This window comes from Chaetodon auriga, chromosome 4 (genome assembly GCF_051107435.1).
Source record: "Chaetodon auriga isolate fChaAug3 chromosome 4, fChaAug3.hap1, whole genome shotgun sequence".
Taxonomy (NCBI): Eukaryota; Metazoa; Chordata; class Actinopteri; order Chaetodontiformes; family Chaetodontidae; genus Chaetodon; species Chaetodon auriga.
In genome coordinates, this window is record NC_135077.1 from 25,971,647 (window position 1) to 25,989,197 (window position 17,551).

At 41.8% G+C, this 17,551-nt stretch overlaps 1 protein-coding gene across 2 annotated transcripts in view; it reads right to left on the reverse strand.

Annotated features, from left to right (window-relative positions):
- Positions 1–17,551, reverse strand: part of neurl1aa (neuralized E3 ubiquitin protein ligase 1Aa) — a 76,535-nt gene that overhangs the window by 41,555 nt on the left and 17,429 nt on the right. Inside the window, exon 1 of one of the 2 annotated variants that reach the window (XM_076728290.1) lies at positions 142–368. The exons of the other annotated variant lie outside the window; for it this stretch is intronic. Within the exon in view, the coding sequence (XP_076584405.1) occupies positions 142–175 (34 nt within the window). The 5' untranslated portion in view covers positions 176–368. Of the gene's footprint in view, positions 1–141; positions 369–17,551 lie in introns of those variants that run through there. 2 annotated transcript variants of the gene reach the window in all.

Below are 17,551 nucleotides of genomic sequence, written 5' to 3' on the forward strand. Positions count from 1 at the left end.
TATGGTACCTGATAACACAGCTGCTAGCCTACTGTGAACACAGCTAACACTCCATGAATTAAACACTTCACTCTTTACAGCCAAATGGCTCAAACTGGACACATAGGCTAAAACAACACAGCGTTAATATTTATTTCTTACCGTAAAAGGCATTTCGTGTTATCTGGCCACCCATTTCTTTATTCCCGTAGAGTCCGCTTATCGCCTTTGTGGATTACTCAGACGGTGTCGTTGCACAGTCCAGTGTTCGTGACATGATTGTACGTTCGCATCCAAAGGTGGTGTATCGCTTCTTTCCTCCGAATAGATGCAAACACTAGACACAGAGACCCACACCTCCTTCTTGTGAGCGCAGGGATCGTGAAGGCAACTCCCCCCCATTCACTGTGCGCTCTCTCCGCCTCGGGTCCCACTCACTCGCACTGCCATTTACATAAAAGGTGGAGACTGGCTGAGCGGTTTTAACGCTGTCACTGCCGCGCTGAGCTGCCATGGCGAGGAGTATTTATGGAGCAGGAGGTCGGGAGGTGACCATGAGGAATTAACTAAACGGTAGCCTTTGATCTGCGAAGGTGTACTGACCTGGATTCACTTTTGTCCTTTTGTAGATTTAGGCTATTAATGAATACATAAGCTCCACGCAGACTTTGTTGTTTAAAAACCAAAGCACATGCAAGCCTGAGGCTAAGTATGGATCCAGAATCTCAGAGAGCAAGTGGTCACATTCTTTACTCTCAACACTCACTGTTTCACCTGTCATACTTCCTCCTGTGCCTCAGGCCCCTGGCAGACAGACTGGGTGACCCCTCAAGAGTCAGGCCCCTGGTAGACAGACTGGGTGACCCCTCAAGAGTCAGGCCCCTGACTTGAGCTGTCATCACGTATCCATGGTGACCTCACAGGCCTCAATTTGAGACACCCCTGTGTTTACTTCAGGACCTGAAGCTGCAGGCTCTTAGGTAATAGCACTGTGAAGGACAGGGCGAGGTAAAGTTAGATATATGAATTCATGGATTCTGAATAAAATGACGCTGCGTGAAAGACAGGAATACATAATTACAGTGGTGGAAGGAGATCTTTTTTCCTTTAAAGGACACAACTGTCAACACTGGGATTTGACAATAAGGGAAAATGACCCGCCCTGGGCCATCCCACCACCCTCACCACTGTCCACATCCCCCTGACATTTAGAGAGGAGAGGAGACACATAGTGAATCCTAAAATCACCACTAGACAACCACTAGCCTTAAAATATCAGAGCAACAAGGATTGAGTTAACCAGTTCCTACATGAAGTGACAGTTATGTGGTCAGAATCAGACACCTGGTTGAAAATGAAATGTTGTGAACATGTCTACTTTATAGAAATGAAAATATGTATATCTACACTTAGACATTTTGCTTCAGATGTGATTTTGAGATCTCATCTCTGGTGGATTCAATGTCAGTAAATTTATTTCAAAATAGAAAATGTGATCCTTCATAACGTACTGTAGCCTATTCACACGAGGTGTGGCAGGGGTCCTCAACTGCATTTGTCTGAGGGCCAGATTTTTTTCTGTGGGGGCCAGACTAAAAAAAAGAAAAAAACAAATTCATTAAAATTCTGTGGGCTGGATGGAAATGTGGTGGGCTGGATGTGACCTGGGACCGCCAGTTTACGAATTGGGGTAGAGTCCAGATTGACTTGCTGTTTGGTCTGGATGTGGACGGAGGTTCTGCTCTACACACTGCCACCTGCTGTACCAGATGGGAATGCAGCAAACACATCAAATTGGCCAACTGGTTAAACCTCCCCATAATGTTACAGCCAACGCTTTTTTTTTTCTTTTTAAGAAATGTAAGGAAAATATTAAAAGGGAGGACAGTGGAAGAGAAGACTAAACCCTGGGAATATGGGAGGGTTGACAGGTCTGCTCTATGTATTGTGTTGCAGAAATATCTACTGAGGTTTGCATGCTAACCAGCTAGCCTTAGTCCATCCTGTCTCATAATACCACTTCAAGCTCAAGAGGTGATCCCTCAGTCCAATAACACAACAACACAAACATGGCTTTCTTGCCTGGTTTTGTGCCTGGCTTCCCAGAGCTGACCCCACCCCCAACTCAGGCCTCTTGGGGTGGGCTCTGACTGATGCCTGACCTCCCTCCTGCCTCCTATCTCTCCTGTCCCTGCCTGAACTCGTTGTGTCTTCATCGCCCTCAGAGGAGTCCTGGTCAGAGTCGCTCTAAAAGACTTTGATACTGCATTTTCTGTTGTTAAACTGGCATCCCGGTTCAGCCACGTTCACTGAGAGGCTGTTGACCTCGGTGCAGAGTTAAATGAGAAGATCAATAGCACTTTCATATTTATGTCCGTTAAATGTGGAAAACAGCTACCATATAGCTCTATGCAATGGGAAAGTAAAGAGTACAATAATTCCCTCTGACATGGAAACGACAAGAACTTAAGGCTTAAAAGGACTTTAAACACAGTGCTTGAGTAAATGTACTCAGTTCCATTTTACCACTCCATTATTATCAATTTTACTCAGTTTCACTCACATTTTGCAACTTGTTCAGTTACTTCCAGTGAGTTGTTTCTAGATTGTGCATCATGCTTTACATATATACTATTGTATGTGAAAACATATAATAATTCTATTGGGGAGAGAGACAACCCTGTTAAACAGCAGGCTGCAAAATGCTGTACATTCATGTTTATGTTTAAAGCATTACCCACTAAATATTTACATGTCCCCATTTCCCCATCACTTGTAATGATTACAACCATGTAACCATAACAAATACTTTAGCCTGGCTGGGATGTTAATCAAGATGAAATCAGGACCACAACCTCAAGGTTTGGTTTGCTAAATGAGACACTGCAGTCACACACATGGCATGCACATTTGAGGTGAAGACAGTTGGTGGAAAGTGCTCATAGCACAATGAGAGGCTGACCACATTTGGTTCCATGTATCACCTCTGCAGACAATTGTAAAAATCTGGGTTTGGGATTTTGAAGAGCCTGGTTGGCTAAAGCTAGTGCACGTTCAAGACAACACAAACAACTGGAAATGAAAATAGCTTCCTAATTGCATTCATCAGTATTTATACGATATGTCCCTATAAAACTGTCCTGTAAAAACAAACAAGCAATTCCATTTGGATTTGATAAGTTACAGTTAGAATGACTAGTGAACAAGTCAAAATATCATGCTTTGGTCTTGACCAATTTACAATTTATAATCTAACATTTTATAACCCTGAATCCTGAAAGTCTCCCCATGAAATGCGTCATTGCACAAAGGTTAAGCTTTTTGTCATGCAAGGGACACAGCTGTAAGAAGAGCAGTGACTGGACACTGGCCAGACAAGTTTCAGGAAGAAATGTCAGACTGTGCCCATGTCATGTAACCTTCCAGATCCACTCTAGAGGAAGGGCCTGAAGTGCACTTCCTTGCTTGACTTGATGTTGGCGGTGTACGTGAATGCATTGCTAGAACATCCTTCCTTTGTACAGTACCTTTTAATTCCTGCTTTAATAATGCAGCTGTCATTGTGTTGACCTTAACCTCTATAAAAAGAAAGTCCTGCTTTGGCCTGCAGTCCTCTCTGCAACATGACTGAGACGCATCTCTGCAAGTCTGTACATAAAATTGCGTTATATAACTTACTTAGATAATGTGGTGTAGCTCATGGTTTGCTACAATTCAACTGGTATCAGGAGGGACTCTGCATACAACTTCAGCTGATACACTGCATGACAGTTTTTGTGTTCCATGGCTTCCATTAATTCCATCCATATCTTCTTAGCTTCAGGGCACATCTCTGACTAATACCACAAGCATCATCAGCAGATGTTATTCAGCTCTGTTATGTTTAGGTTTGGTGTGCTTTTGCTGAACCTTGGATACTTAACGTTTCTGACAATCCTTTTAGAATGCTCTGATGTTTGCACAAGAATAAAGGCTGCGGATATGTGGATGTTACATTATATTACTGTGTATATCTGTCAGCAGATATGCTTTGAATACCTGAATAGTTTTCATTACTGGATAAATGGCAGCATAAGGCATTTGCGGAAACACTCAAATCAACCTTTAGTATGTTTGCATTGTCCTGATAAGTGCCATTTTATGTCCATGTGAACAGTGACTGAGGAGCAAAAGCAGAAGTACTGTTATGTCGTAGTGCTGCAAACCTTAGAGAGTTCAGAATGAATGGCTAGGTGGACAAGAGTCAACCCTGACACTGACTGTTACTTTCCTTTATCTATGACTGCAATCTTTCCCAAGCACTATCAAGTAGTGTTAGTAGCCTAAACCTATAACTAAACCTTTTCCATAGAGATGGAACATTATAAATCACATTTATGAAAGTGTGATTTGTGATGGTAGTGATTTTGAAGGCACTGGTCATAATCATCACTTTTGAAGGCAGTAACAAACAAAATAGTTTGTCATTTAGTTTGGAATATGTGTTGATTACGTGACATTTATTGGCATTTATTGCAACAAAATCAGGCACCTTGGCCATCTATGAGAGAAAAATGTAGAGAGGTCATCAGGAATTTTTTCCATTAAGGCAAGCTGTAATCATTCATTCATGTCATGCCAGTAGCAGAAACAGCTTCTTCTTCTCCTTCTGTCAGAGCTGAAAGAGCTGATTAGTCATAAGTTAAATGCTTGCTGCATCAGAAGTTACTTGGAAAATTTTTTGCATTTGGCTGTTTCCATCAACCTTTTTAACGCAATACTTAAAAATACACATAAAAATTGCTTGAAAGCAGCTGGAACCTGGACTCTTCCTTGGACATACTTGACCAATAAAGTTGATTCTGATTCAGGCATCTGCTACATAATGCCAATCAAATACGACAAAAAGGTGAAAATCCTCATTGTAAGGCACCATATTGGTGTGCAGGGTAGACCATGGCGGATTTATTATAATCTTCTTAGTTTCAAGTACAAACGAATAATGGCATGCTTTATTTACTCAGTTCATTGTTAAGTCCTCTGAAAAATGCAAATCACTATCTATGTGAATAGTCACTGACCTGTGGTGTCCTCACACCCACAGGCATCCTCAGCTCATGCACAATAAAGATGGGGAAAGAGATGAGATAAAACGAATGCAAATACATATTTCACGTTTCTTAGTTTGTCACCATTTTAGCTGTGACACGCTCGATGAATTTGTCTCGCTCTGCATAAACATTGTGTGTTTCATGGTTTTGAAACTGAGTGCAGCCATCAGACATCATGTGGCTGCAGATCTGACATGGTGGCTGATGATTAACCAAACCGCGTCACCACATGTCCCAGCATGCTTCAGTCATTGACAGCAGCTGGAGACCAGACCTGGCCAAGGTTTCCACGACAACCGCTGCTAGACAGGAATTACGTATAGCTAACAGGGATGCATATGTGAGCAAACAGGGACAAACGCAGAGTCCATTAGTCTAATGATGCACAGTCACTATGAACAGCGAGCATACTGTGAGACAAAAGGAGACAACACAACAGATAACAGTTTAGTGGAACAAAGGCACAGCAAAGTGTAAGCTCTGCAGAAGTATACCAATCCACAGGGGCGATATAACATCCTACCAGCAGAATGGGGCCTGCTGTCTCTTTCTGAGGGATTTCTATGGGAGTGAAAGAGGATCTGGGAGCAGATGCTGAGTGGTGGAGAGGTCAGCGGAGTGGGTCTCCTGCAGTTGGTATTGTCTGAGAGTGCTGCTCGGCACGCGTGTGCAAATAAAACCTCCTTTCAGCAGAGCCTCTGGAGCCCCATCAAGGGCCATTTGCAGCAGGAACAGTGGAACCCCTTACAATCCAGAAACAGGAAAAGATGGAGAGGAGACAGGGGGTGAGGTGGAGAAACTGAGACACCTTCTAAATTTTTGCAAAAGTGACTTTGGATCATTATGAAATCTGGAGAAGAGAAAATGAGAAACATGGAAAAAGAGAGGGGGGAAAGGTGAAAGATAACAAGTAGGGGGCATTTGCACAGTTACTGCAGCAAGCTCTGGAATAATGATGGTCTCCTCCTTTCATAAATCCAGCCTTATTGCAAATCCCTTTCTGTCTATTCTGAGACATGCCCTCAGCAGGTATTCCAGATAACTACACTCCTAGTTATTAGCAAAGGTGAAAGTTAGTTTGAGGGCATAGGATGTCTGATGTAGTACTTTTCATCAGAGTTGGAGCAGAAGAAGTGGGGAGGTGATAATTAGATCTGTCACTCTGCTTTAATATCTCTCAGACCTGTGCGGCCCTGGGCTGGATAGTTGCAAAGAAATGCCTTATTGTCTCTGCTGCTCAGGAACTGAAAATACCATTTCCATGTCTGATATACTGCGGCTAAATGTGCTGGTGATGAGTGATGGGCTTCACTGTGGATATGAAAGGATTCGATTTATCAATGAGGCTGGTAATTTAATAAGGTCTACATGTTGTCTCGTGCCGGACAAAGTAAAATTGTTCCAAAGTGTCAGTTTGTCTGGAATAATTCAGAGAGATGAAGGAAAACCTGGTGTGGAAACTCAGTGATAGCAAGTGTCTGTGTGAGCTGACCTTCATGGTGGACATTACCAAGAACCTCTCAGACCTGAACCTCAAGCTCCAGCAGCTTCTCAGCTCTCTGCTTTCAAATGTGAAATCATTTGAGGTGAAATTGAAGCTATGGAAAGTGCAGCTGGAAAGAGGAAAGTGCGCAGTTTCCGACTGAAAAAGAACAAAAGCCTGCTGTAACATCTGAATATGCTGCTGAATGTGAAAACTCCTTCAGGCATTTGGTGAGAGGTTTCAGGACATGAAAAGTAAAGAAAAGGCACTGAACATATTTGCTGCGCTGTTAATGTGGAACCAGCTGATGTCCCTGACAACCTAGAGCACGAAACACTGAGCTGCAAAGCAGCGACCTTCTACTGTGAGCAGCTCTTTTCAAAGCTGACTCTTGCAAAGACTCAATTCTGCTCAAGACTGACTGAACCAGCTGTGAGAAGCATCATCATCATCGTCATTATCATTAATACTATCTGAAATCACACACCTCACCAAAGAGAAGCAGTTCTTGTCAACGCAGAGGTTATTGTGATACATTTGTTCAACAACTCAGTATGGCCAGAGGGGCCAAGGCCACCCTGACAACTGAGCCCCCTCCAACAACTGAAATTGGCCTTAATAGTTGGGATATTTGGACATTTTAGCTTGGACCAAAGTGGTACACCAACCAACCGAGTGTCTGAAGAACTGAACAACTCACCAGCATTGTCATCTCCAGAGCTATGTCATGGCTGTGGTTTTATGAGGGAACTCATTGTTTCCTGTCCCTCTCTTACGGGCGGGAGTACCATGTGGTTGTAATTCCTCTCCGAACACATCACAGTGAGTTTTAAATTGCGATTCCAATCATGATGGGGAGTTTATTGTTCATTAGATTAATATGAGACAGCTGCTGTGTGGGAAAACATGTGAATATGTTTGCGTGGACCATCAGTCGTGGCCCTGCTGGCTTAGTGGTTTTCGAGCTGTGCCCTCTGCGAATCAGTGCACTGACACCCACTGGCTCAAGTCACGTTTGGCAAAAGGATAATTCCAGATGCAGAGAAAGAATAACAGAGCTTTCTTTAATCCATTTACGTGGCCCTCACTTCATCTTTCCTCTCATTTATCACATTTACAACCTGTGTCTCTGGGTTTTAAACTGCGTTTAGATCCTTGAGGAGCCGGGTTGAGCTGAAACATGATCAAATAAAAATGGAGTTCTTGAAAGTGTTCCCACAGAGCTGTCCCGTAGAGCTGGCACAGCTCAGACTGAAAATCACCTCAATCACTGCTTTATATGTACTCACTAAAACGCTAGCCTTTTTAATTAGACACAAGAGAGGCCACCAAAGATATTACCGGGGGCTAAATTGTTCCGTTTCTCATTTGGGACCATAACAGAGAAAAGCAGATTGAAGTGCTGTTTTTAGGGCATCTTTTCCGCTTGCTCCCACAGCTCAGATCTGAGTATCAGTTTCTCTCCAGCATCATAGACAAAAACACACGAAGATGTCTCATGCTTTGCTCTAAGCCCGAGAGAAGGACGGAAGACTGAGAGGAAAGAGGAGTCACAGGATTCATCTGAGATCCGGTAGCTTCAGGGTACAAGAATCAGGACGTCATGAGGAGCAGGGTGCTAGATACGCTACCGTTCACTCGACGAAACCATTTTCTGTCATTTTCTAGGGACTTGTTAAATATGTGCTCTGCATTATTTATGCAGGTTTGGGGAACATCCATGGAAAGAGACTATAGTTACCTGATTACACCATTTGTTAGAGTCACCTATTAGATGTCCTGTTAAAATAACGAAGAGCACATATTATACAGTCATCGTACAGTATATGAAAAATAACTGCTTTTGAATGATGGATACTTCAAAAGGAAAGAAGGAGATTGTGAGATTGCACACACACACTCACAATTAAATGAATTTAAAATAAATAAATAAATGCAGGTCAATGGAATTTAAGTTTTGGTGCTGAAAGCTTGACAAATAACATTTCAAAATGTTTAAGCAATATCTCACTCTAGAAACAATTCACAGACCTCACTGTAACCTGTTTTTAACTGAGCTGCTATCTCTAGATGAAAGAGTTCCAAAGAAACTTTTACAGTGAGCCGCACTAACGAGGACACTTGAAGATAAAATGTCTTTTTTCCATGCTGTGAGCACCACGAGCAAAATTCCTTTCACTTCCATTGTACTGGGGTGGAGGCTGAAATCAGAAGACAGTTTCAGACACAACAATCAAAAACTGGACAAATAAAACGAAAGCTATCTGCACCATCAGATTAAACTGAGTAAGAAATCTCAGTGGTGGCTGCTGGAGGTCAGTTTTACATATCTATGACTTTAGGGAGACTGTCCTACTGAGAAAAAATGACAGCATCAGGCCTCTGGCAAAAAACGACATTTGTTTATGTTCAAGCGACAAAGCTGCAGTTGTCCACAGCTGGTCGGAGGTTTGAGTGGATAAGACACCAAAACATTACACTTCTACACGGCAGACTGTGTTTATTACTGTAACCATGGTGATGCAGGTCCCCTAACATTAACAAAGTAGCCATTTTAACCAAAAGTACAATGATTCTATCTGTGCCTTCGCCTACCAAGGCATTACTACCTAAACCTAATGGCGTGTGTTGTGCTGCAAGTGTTGGCAAAGCTCAGGCGACCTACACTCAGTGTGCCTGAACACATCCTGTGTAGATGCACATGCAGGACTAAAGCTGCTGCTGCTCTGCTAATGTGCAGTTTTTATGGACATGCATTGTCAGATCATAAGATAGATTTATTTTTCCAACCCTGGCAAACAAGGTTGTCCTTTGATAGGTGCAACGGATCAGAAAATGCTTATGTGTGTTGTAATGGCCTTTTAGCTTTAAAGCGACTTCACAGGGCACACAAGACCATCTGGTCAGAGGAGAAACAGTTTTGGTTGCTAACTCATTTTAAGTGTTGCAAACAATGGTAAAACCTTAAAATCAACCGCAGCTGAGCCAAGGACAAGCGACCAACACAAGTGGACAACCCTGCACAAACTGGAGGGTGGAGTTGAGAAAACACACAGATTTTTGGCATGTAGTTTAAGAATGTAACAACCCAAAGTTTCCAGAGAATAAACACAGTTTTGTTTTTATTCAACTTAAAAATGCACTTCCATCTAACGTGTAACATCACTTTGGCTTCAGAGAAGTAATGTCATTGTGTTACATCATCAGTGTGGCAATGAAAGAAGACATTGTGTTTCTGAATGATTCACCCTGAAGGGGGCACATATAATAAACATTAGACAAGATTTGGAGCAGTACAACTAGGATGGGAGCTTCCCAGTATCTTTAACTGTGGGCCTATTTCCTGAAATTCATCCCAGTGTTGAAGGTTGTCGCTGGAAGAATCACAATCAGTAATCATTTGACACTTCTAAAAGAGCAGATTATGAAATATGAAAACTGCTTAACCCACATTAAAATTGTTCAAAAACTGTTTTGGTTCAGAAAAGCTTGGGAATTGGAGCAAGGCCACTTTTTCAAGGACTTTTGATTAACAATACCAATTTTAGAGATGAGAAGAGAAATATTAAGAGAGAAATATAATATGAAAATATTTACCAATAACAACAGAGATGCCAGAGAGATGCTTGTGGTATTCTTCTTCTACCTCTCAGTTTTATTCTTGCTGTCTGTAACAAGTAAATTTCCCTGGCGTGGGATCAATAAAGTTTTATCTCATCTTATCTCGTCTTAGTATCACTTCCTTCAAGGTCCCCTGATGTGAGATTTGGAAACAGTCGCATTTCTCCGCTTGTCTGTTATATATATATATCCTCTGTAATCAAATTGACAACATAAACCTGTCCTGAGTGAGTGTTTTATTACTGTGAACTTTAAACTCATACTGTTCACTTCAAAATGAAAGCAACATTTCATATAATAAAACGTAGTAAAAACAAAAGTATATTAAAAAACCTACTCCAGTATTTTTTTTTTTTTTTAGCTGTTTCGCACTGAAAAGGTAACAGTGGGCCACTTCTTTTACACCATACACAATGAAATGATCTTTAACTGCACCTCTTTAACTGCACATTAGCTGACTGACCGTCAGTTAAATTAGCAGCTGCACAGCTAATGTGCTGCTGACTGATATTTCATGTGAGCATTAAGTTACATCCTTCACTATTTTTCTACCCCTTGCTAATGTTACAATGCTAATGTTAGTTACAAATGTCCTTATAACACACTGAAGATAAAGTCATATGTGCCACTAATACCTGATCATTTGATGCTCTGAGTAGGTTTCTTGGATTGTTATTTCATTAAAGGTCTTGTTCAACTTGATATGTCTCTGGGTTGCACATCGGCAGAGATCACTACATTAGGCTGTTGAAACAGTTATTCCTTAGAAATGGAGTCATGGCGCAAATGGAAACATTTAAAACAATTTCACAGCCAGGGGAGCTAGAGGAGCTAACGAAGCTAAGGTCTGTCAGAGAGAGTCTGGACAGTGGCTTGAACTTGCCAACACTGAGCCAAATTCCGTCACAACAGAAAATTTAATTAAAGAGATTAAGAAAAAGTTGCTTAGTGAAGGTAATTTAGAATACAAGTTTGCTGAAGAGTAATCCTGTATTCTGTCATCTGCCTCTTGGTGAGGCAGACTCACAAAGGTGGGACCTTACAGTAAAGGGAATAAGGTTGTAGCCAAAAGGATGTCTGTGGGACTCAGTTGCTAAACCTGTGAGGTGATCATCAGTGGCGTTGCTAGGGTCTCTTAGGGCTCCAAGCAAGAAATCCCTGGGGACCCACCCCACCCGTGCACACCGCAAAAATTTGGATTTTGCACACATAAATACACAATTTCTGGGACATTTGAGATGAATACTGAAAAAATAGATTAATGGTTCTCAAAGTGAGGTCCAGGGACCAACAGAGGTCTATCAATAATCATTGTTGTAAATAAGTGGCTGGTGCCCCCCTAGTGGCCAGGGTCTCCAAGCAACTGCCTGGCTTGCCTGTCTGCAAGCCCCGCCCCTGGTGATCATGTAAACAGACTGGTCAGATGTATCTGGTTGTGTGAACCATGTGAAAATCAGGTGCACCTTCAGCAGCAGACTGTTGTCACCACAGTGCACCACAGAATGCCACGAGAAATCTGCAACTCATCCAGCGTCTGGCTACTCGGGTCAGTATTAGCAATCACATTTCTGTGCAAGTGAACATAAGAAAGTGGTTTACCAACAAGAAAAGCTCACCTAATGAGGATGGTCATTCAGCAGCTACATCCACACTGCAAGTATCGGCTACCGCAAGCACTCATTTTAGAGAATGAAGCAGTGTAATTCTGGGCAGATAAACCCAAACAGGTACTCCTGGATAGTTTTCCAGTTTGGCTCTTCTCAGGGAAAACTCTTGCCAGTGCATGGTGCCAAAGCAGACCCTGACTTGAGTGCTCTGTAAAAGGCGATGCTGTCTACTGTTTCCCTCGTAGACAGTTTAGAGCTCATGCATCATTGAATTTAACATTTACAGTAAAAGGCTGTGAGAACTCTTTTTCCACTTCGAAAAATGTGTTCACTGAGCACCGAAGAAGCGTGTCACAGCCCCGGAAAACTCATTGAATTCAACTTGCTTGTGAGAAGGATCTGACCAAGAAATGCAAGACAGAGCGGAAAGACAGTTTACTGAGGAGATTCCAGTCATCTGGGCAATGCTAGCGTCAGCTTTATTAGGCCCAGCATTAGCCTTCAAAGTGTAGTAAATAGGCCACAATCACATTAGTTGTGTCATTTTTGTGTGAGTTTTCCAGAATTGTCTTCCAGCTTTTAGGTAGTTAAAAATATTGGGTCTTTTTCAGTGTAGGTTTGCCAATATCAAGTAATAGATACAGTATGTGAGAGAAGAATAAAATATCCCCTGAGCTGCAGGCTGTCATAGACTTCCTTGTTTGATATGTAGTGCTGTAAATAGTACAGATACAACTGTCACAGTATCGCTGTTTCAGTGACTTTGTTTTGCACTTACTAACTTACTCAGGCCTCGGACTGTTTGTGTAGGAATTGTAAGTTTAATTGTTGTGTGAGACTATGCAACTACTTCATATTATTAATAACAGGCTGCATTATCAGGTTGCAGTTAGCCTGGGAGGTTTGCTAACATTGTTACATAGGCCATGAATATGACCCACTGTGAAAAAGCAAATGTTTTAAGTGAAGCAATAAACCAGCACCAGGTTCTATGCCCTATGGTGCACAAGTATCAAAGCTGATGCACATTGAAGTGCATTCAAGAATGGGCAGTCCCAATGTAAATAAGAGGCATAAGCACCACTAAAACTAAAGCAAGGTAATTTAACGAAATGCATCACAAGCCAGAGGACTAAAGAAATTTGCATTATCAGCAGATGGTGCTGAACACACTTTTGGTGTGGATATGCTAATATGCTAGCTAGCTAGCTGGTGAACATAGTGGAACACTGAGCAGCTTAGGAAACTGACATTTCTGCAATCACCAGGTGTCCAAAAATGTGCCTTCAAACAAATGCTAATGCTGCTCTGTGTTTGCTAGATGTCTAAATAGGAAACTGTTTGCTAACATGTTCACCATATCAACTTTATGAGATGATAACATGTGCGTACAACTTGTTGCACTGTCCCCAAATAGTCTTTCATTGTTGCATCAATGAAAGAGTAATTGACATATCTCTTTACAGCGTAGCAAAACTACCTGTGATCTGTAATGATTCACCGGGTCACATTGTTTTGAAGAAGACTAAAGACGACAGTGAACATAGTCATATTTCCTGGTCAAACTTAACTCATGACAGAAAGTTGTTTTCCATGTGACATGAAGTATGAACATCCTATAGTTGGAAAGGTGGAGTCTGTCATTAACTTCCAGTGATGACAGCTACAATTTGAAGATGAAATTAGCCCACAGAATGGAGGATACAGAAGGAAATGGCTCCTTCTTGAGGCTGACAGGGATGTGGATTATGACATCAGTGCTCATTTGGTTCCTTATCACTGTGGCATTAAAAGGAGGATCTATGGAGAGACTTCTATCCCAACAGAGAGCATGGGAAAAAAATCCATGATATTCTTGACTTCAGTGGAAAGCCCACAACTTTTCACTCACTACTGAACATTCCCTCACAGCAGGGGTCAAGGGGATTTTGGGTTTTGTGAAAGTACAGGTGGTTTACAGCCGTTTGCTTGTTTCTCAAGTGGGATACTGTCAGCAGCTCCCGCTCCTTCCTCCCCCGTTCTCTCTCTCTTACTCATGCACACTCACTCAACGCCACTGTCTCTCACACCCACTCATCCTATCACTCCACTGTAAAGCGCTTGTAAATGTCCCATGGCCACACTACTGGTGACAGATGGTAAAGGCAGGATGAAAACTCCCCAAATAAATATGTAATCCCTTCCTCACATGGGCTGTAGCACAACGCAGAGATTATCCCATCAGAAACACTACTGGAGCTCTGCAGAGCAGCAGGCTGGAGGGGACATCCCTCTTTGTGTTTGTGTATAAAATGATTTTAAAGCAGTGCCTGTGTGTTGTGTTTGAATGGCAGCCCGTGCTTTGTGAGTGACAGAGGTGATGAGAGGTAAATCAAGCCACATGCGACACATCAGGTTTGACAGGAATGTATTCAGAAATCATGAGTTCTTATTTGCTGCGTCACCGTCAGTGGAGGAAAGAGCTTCCATCTATCATCATGCAAGACTGATTTCACACACCAATAACACTAAAGATGTATTCATTTAAGTGATTTAGTTGCTTTAGTTCCTTGATTTTGGTGCCTGTTTGGGATTTTCCCATGGCAACTAGGATACAATTAGGGCCCTTTTATGATCATAGACCTTGTAACTGTTATCCAAGCACAAAATGTATTGACTTACCCCCGTAAAGATAGGGACATTACATGCTTTTACGTGCAGTGACAGATGTGTTTTAATGGTACCATTTGGTGATTTGGAAACAAACAGCCCATCGTGTGTACTCAGCAGCTCCACTGAGTTTATATGGAGAGAGAAAGTGGGATAACTGCCACCTCATGCACCCAAATATGCAATAATCATTACATTAATGCAATGACATTACAGGATAATTCCATTTTTAACTCAGGCCCTATGTTCATAGACATCATTCCTATTGATCATGAGAACACTGTACTGGCCCAAATATAATGCTGATTACTGAAGAACTCCCTTTTCCCACACCCAACTTTGTAAAAATACTTTTTGAAGATACTCACAGAGACTCCTCATCCTTGAAGCCTTTTCTCTTTTAAAAATGTAAGATGAAATATTTCCATTAAAACAGACCATAAACCCCATATTTGTTTAGCTTTTTGCAGTTACATCCTCACACACTCTGCTGTCAGGCACGTGGAAACAGTCAGTGACTTTCTCTGGCAGTCAGATTTTTTCAGTCTGTCTACATCAGGAGCTGTTTTCCACTTATTAGGACTTTATTTCCTCTGTGGCACAAGGACATGGCACAAGGGGTCAGAAAGTCCAAATGGTTAAACTTGGCTAACTAAACACTTTTGCTGCTAACTGTGAGTGACAGACTATAAACTCACTAGCCTAGCAACATTAAAGCTGCAGTACAAAAGACCCACAATGCAACACCAGTGTTATGTGTACCCTCTCCACTGAAAGAAACACAACACATAAATGTTTAGTCCTCCAATTTAATGCAACCCCTCACTTTTTCAAAACCCAATGTCCATAAATGATATATTCTTACATTTGGGGAAATACAGTAATTGCTGAAATCTTGCAACATCACTACAACAATGTCCTTTGTGGCCAAAAACAAGAGTAGTGAGATGACCAGGCAAGTGGTCAATGAGTGCACCTAAAATGTTGTTAATAATCCCTCACTGAACTGTGTGTCCACAGCTGCAGCTATGCCAGGTCAAAGTTGAAACAGGAAGTCCACAAAGTAAACTGTAATAAATCATCACATTTAACATGACTATCACGCTGCTGGCTGAAAACTTGTGTTGCATAATTCATTGCATTAATGAAGAGCTTGTCCAAATATCAAACTACATGGGAATTTGACTTCACAAGTGAAACATTGACATTGTGATAGATTTTGTCGTCGACAATGTCTACAATCAGGAACTTCAGCCACAATGAAATAAGCTAAATACAAAGCTTAAGATTTAGCCAGTTGTGAGGTTAGTTAAAACAGGGCTGCCAACTCTCAGGCGTTGACTGTGAGACTTTTCACAGGTTCTCACAAAACATGATCATTTTTTCAAGCAGTGAAAAAAGATCTTCAGAACTGATAACATTGCAGTGTGAAAAGAGGACACTGACAGCATGCGGACAGACAAGACATCGCAGCAACAGCAGCACCGTGCAGCAGTGACGTAATGAGACCATGAGTGGGAAAGTGAGAATTATACACTCATCTGTTGTGGCCAATTGTAATTTATTCCTATGCATGTAATCTCAGTCAGGCACTCTTCCCGCAGCAGCGCAGTAACTGTGTCTCATTTCAGAGGCTGGAGTTTCAGAGTCCTTTCGTTCCTGATGACGAGCGCACACACACACACACACACACACACACACACACACACACAACCCAAGTCCTCACCCTAAAAACCTGATGATTTACATTATGGAGAGCTGCATTTTGTCCCTACAAGTACGGCCATTCCTCACAATGTGTAAACAGATTTCTGTCCCCACAATACATGGGCGCACAGATCCACACACACACACACACACTCACTGATAATTAATATTGTAGGGTTGCTCAGCAGAGTAGCTCAGCAGATGAAGAAGAACAATGCATTTGATGGCTCAACAGAGGCCAGGTTTATTCTCCAGCTAACTGGAGGTTAAGGTGTGCCCACTAACACAGGGTGGCTAATCCCCTGGTTATCTGGAGTCATAGGCTAATTCTCTGTTAGCTAAGTCTCCATTAACATGTCTTGCACCTCCCATCTCCAGTCTCAGTTGTTCTAGCGTGTAGAAGTTTACACACATAACTCCTTTCATGTACACACACACGCAGGCACACACACACACACACACACACACACACTCACATACACACATTTTTCTAGGCATAATATTTCTAAAATTGAGTTTTAATCCTCTCCTTATGTAATTTATGTTGTAAATAGATTGCTATAAATGCATTAAAGAATGTCTTTAAATTTTAACTTTCATTAATTAAGTAATTTAATATTTATTTTAATTAATTCTTTCAATGTTTATAGTTCAGCTAATCTCTCAAGCAGAGAGAAAAGCTTTTCCGTTCTCTCTCATCTCCTCTGTGACCTCATCTCCATCCTGAGAAGCTCATCCTCTTCCTATTCCTATATAGGTGCTGGCTGACTTTGCTCCTCTGCCTGGTCATCCACTCCTGCCAGTGGCATTGCTAGGGTCTCTTGGGGCCAAGCAAGAAATCCCTGGGGCCCCCACCCTATCCGTGCATGCTGCAAAAATTTGGATTTTGCAAACATTAATGCACAATTTCTCAGACATTTGAGATGAATACTGAAAAAATAGATTAGTGGTTATCAAAGTGAGGTCCAGGGACCAACAGACGTCCCTGAAAGCCTAGGCCTATCAATAATTGTTGCTGTAAATAAGTGGCCGGGGGCTCCAAGCAACTGCCTGGCTTGCCTGTCCGTAAGCCCCGCCCCTGATTCCTCCACGTGGCCTTGGTGTGTTCTCAGGGATGGAGGCAATTAGGACTTTACTTTGATGCCCTATTTTGGGTTAAAAAAGAAGAAAAAGTGACAATCATAGCTTGAATCCCTGTGACAGCACTAGTCTAGTGAAGAGATGATCATTTCCCTCAATTTAATGAACAGAGCAATAGGTTTCTTGCTCCCTTAAAACAAAACAATTTATTAGAGTGCATTTTGCTTCGCACCACCAAACAAAACACTTGACAAGCAAAATAACCAAGTTCAGGTTAGCTGTGTCGTCCATCCCATCATTTGTAGTGGACTCTGAAAGTGATATTCTACTGTCTG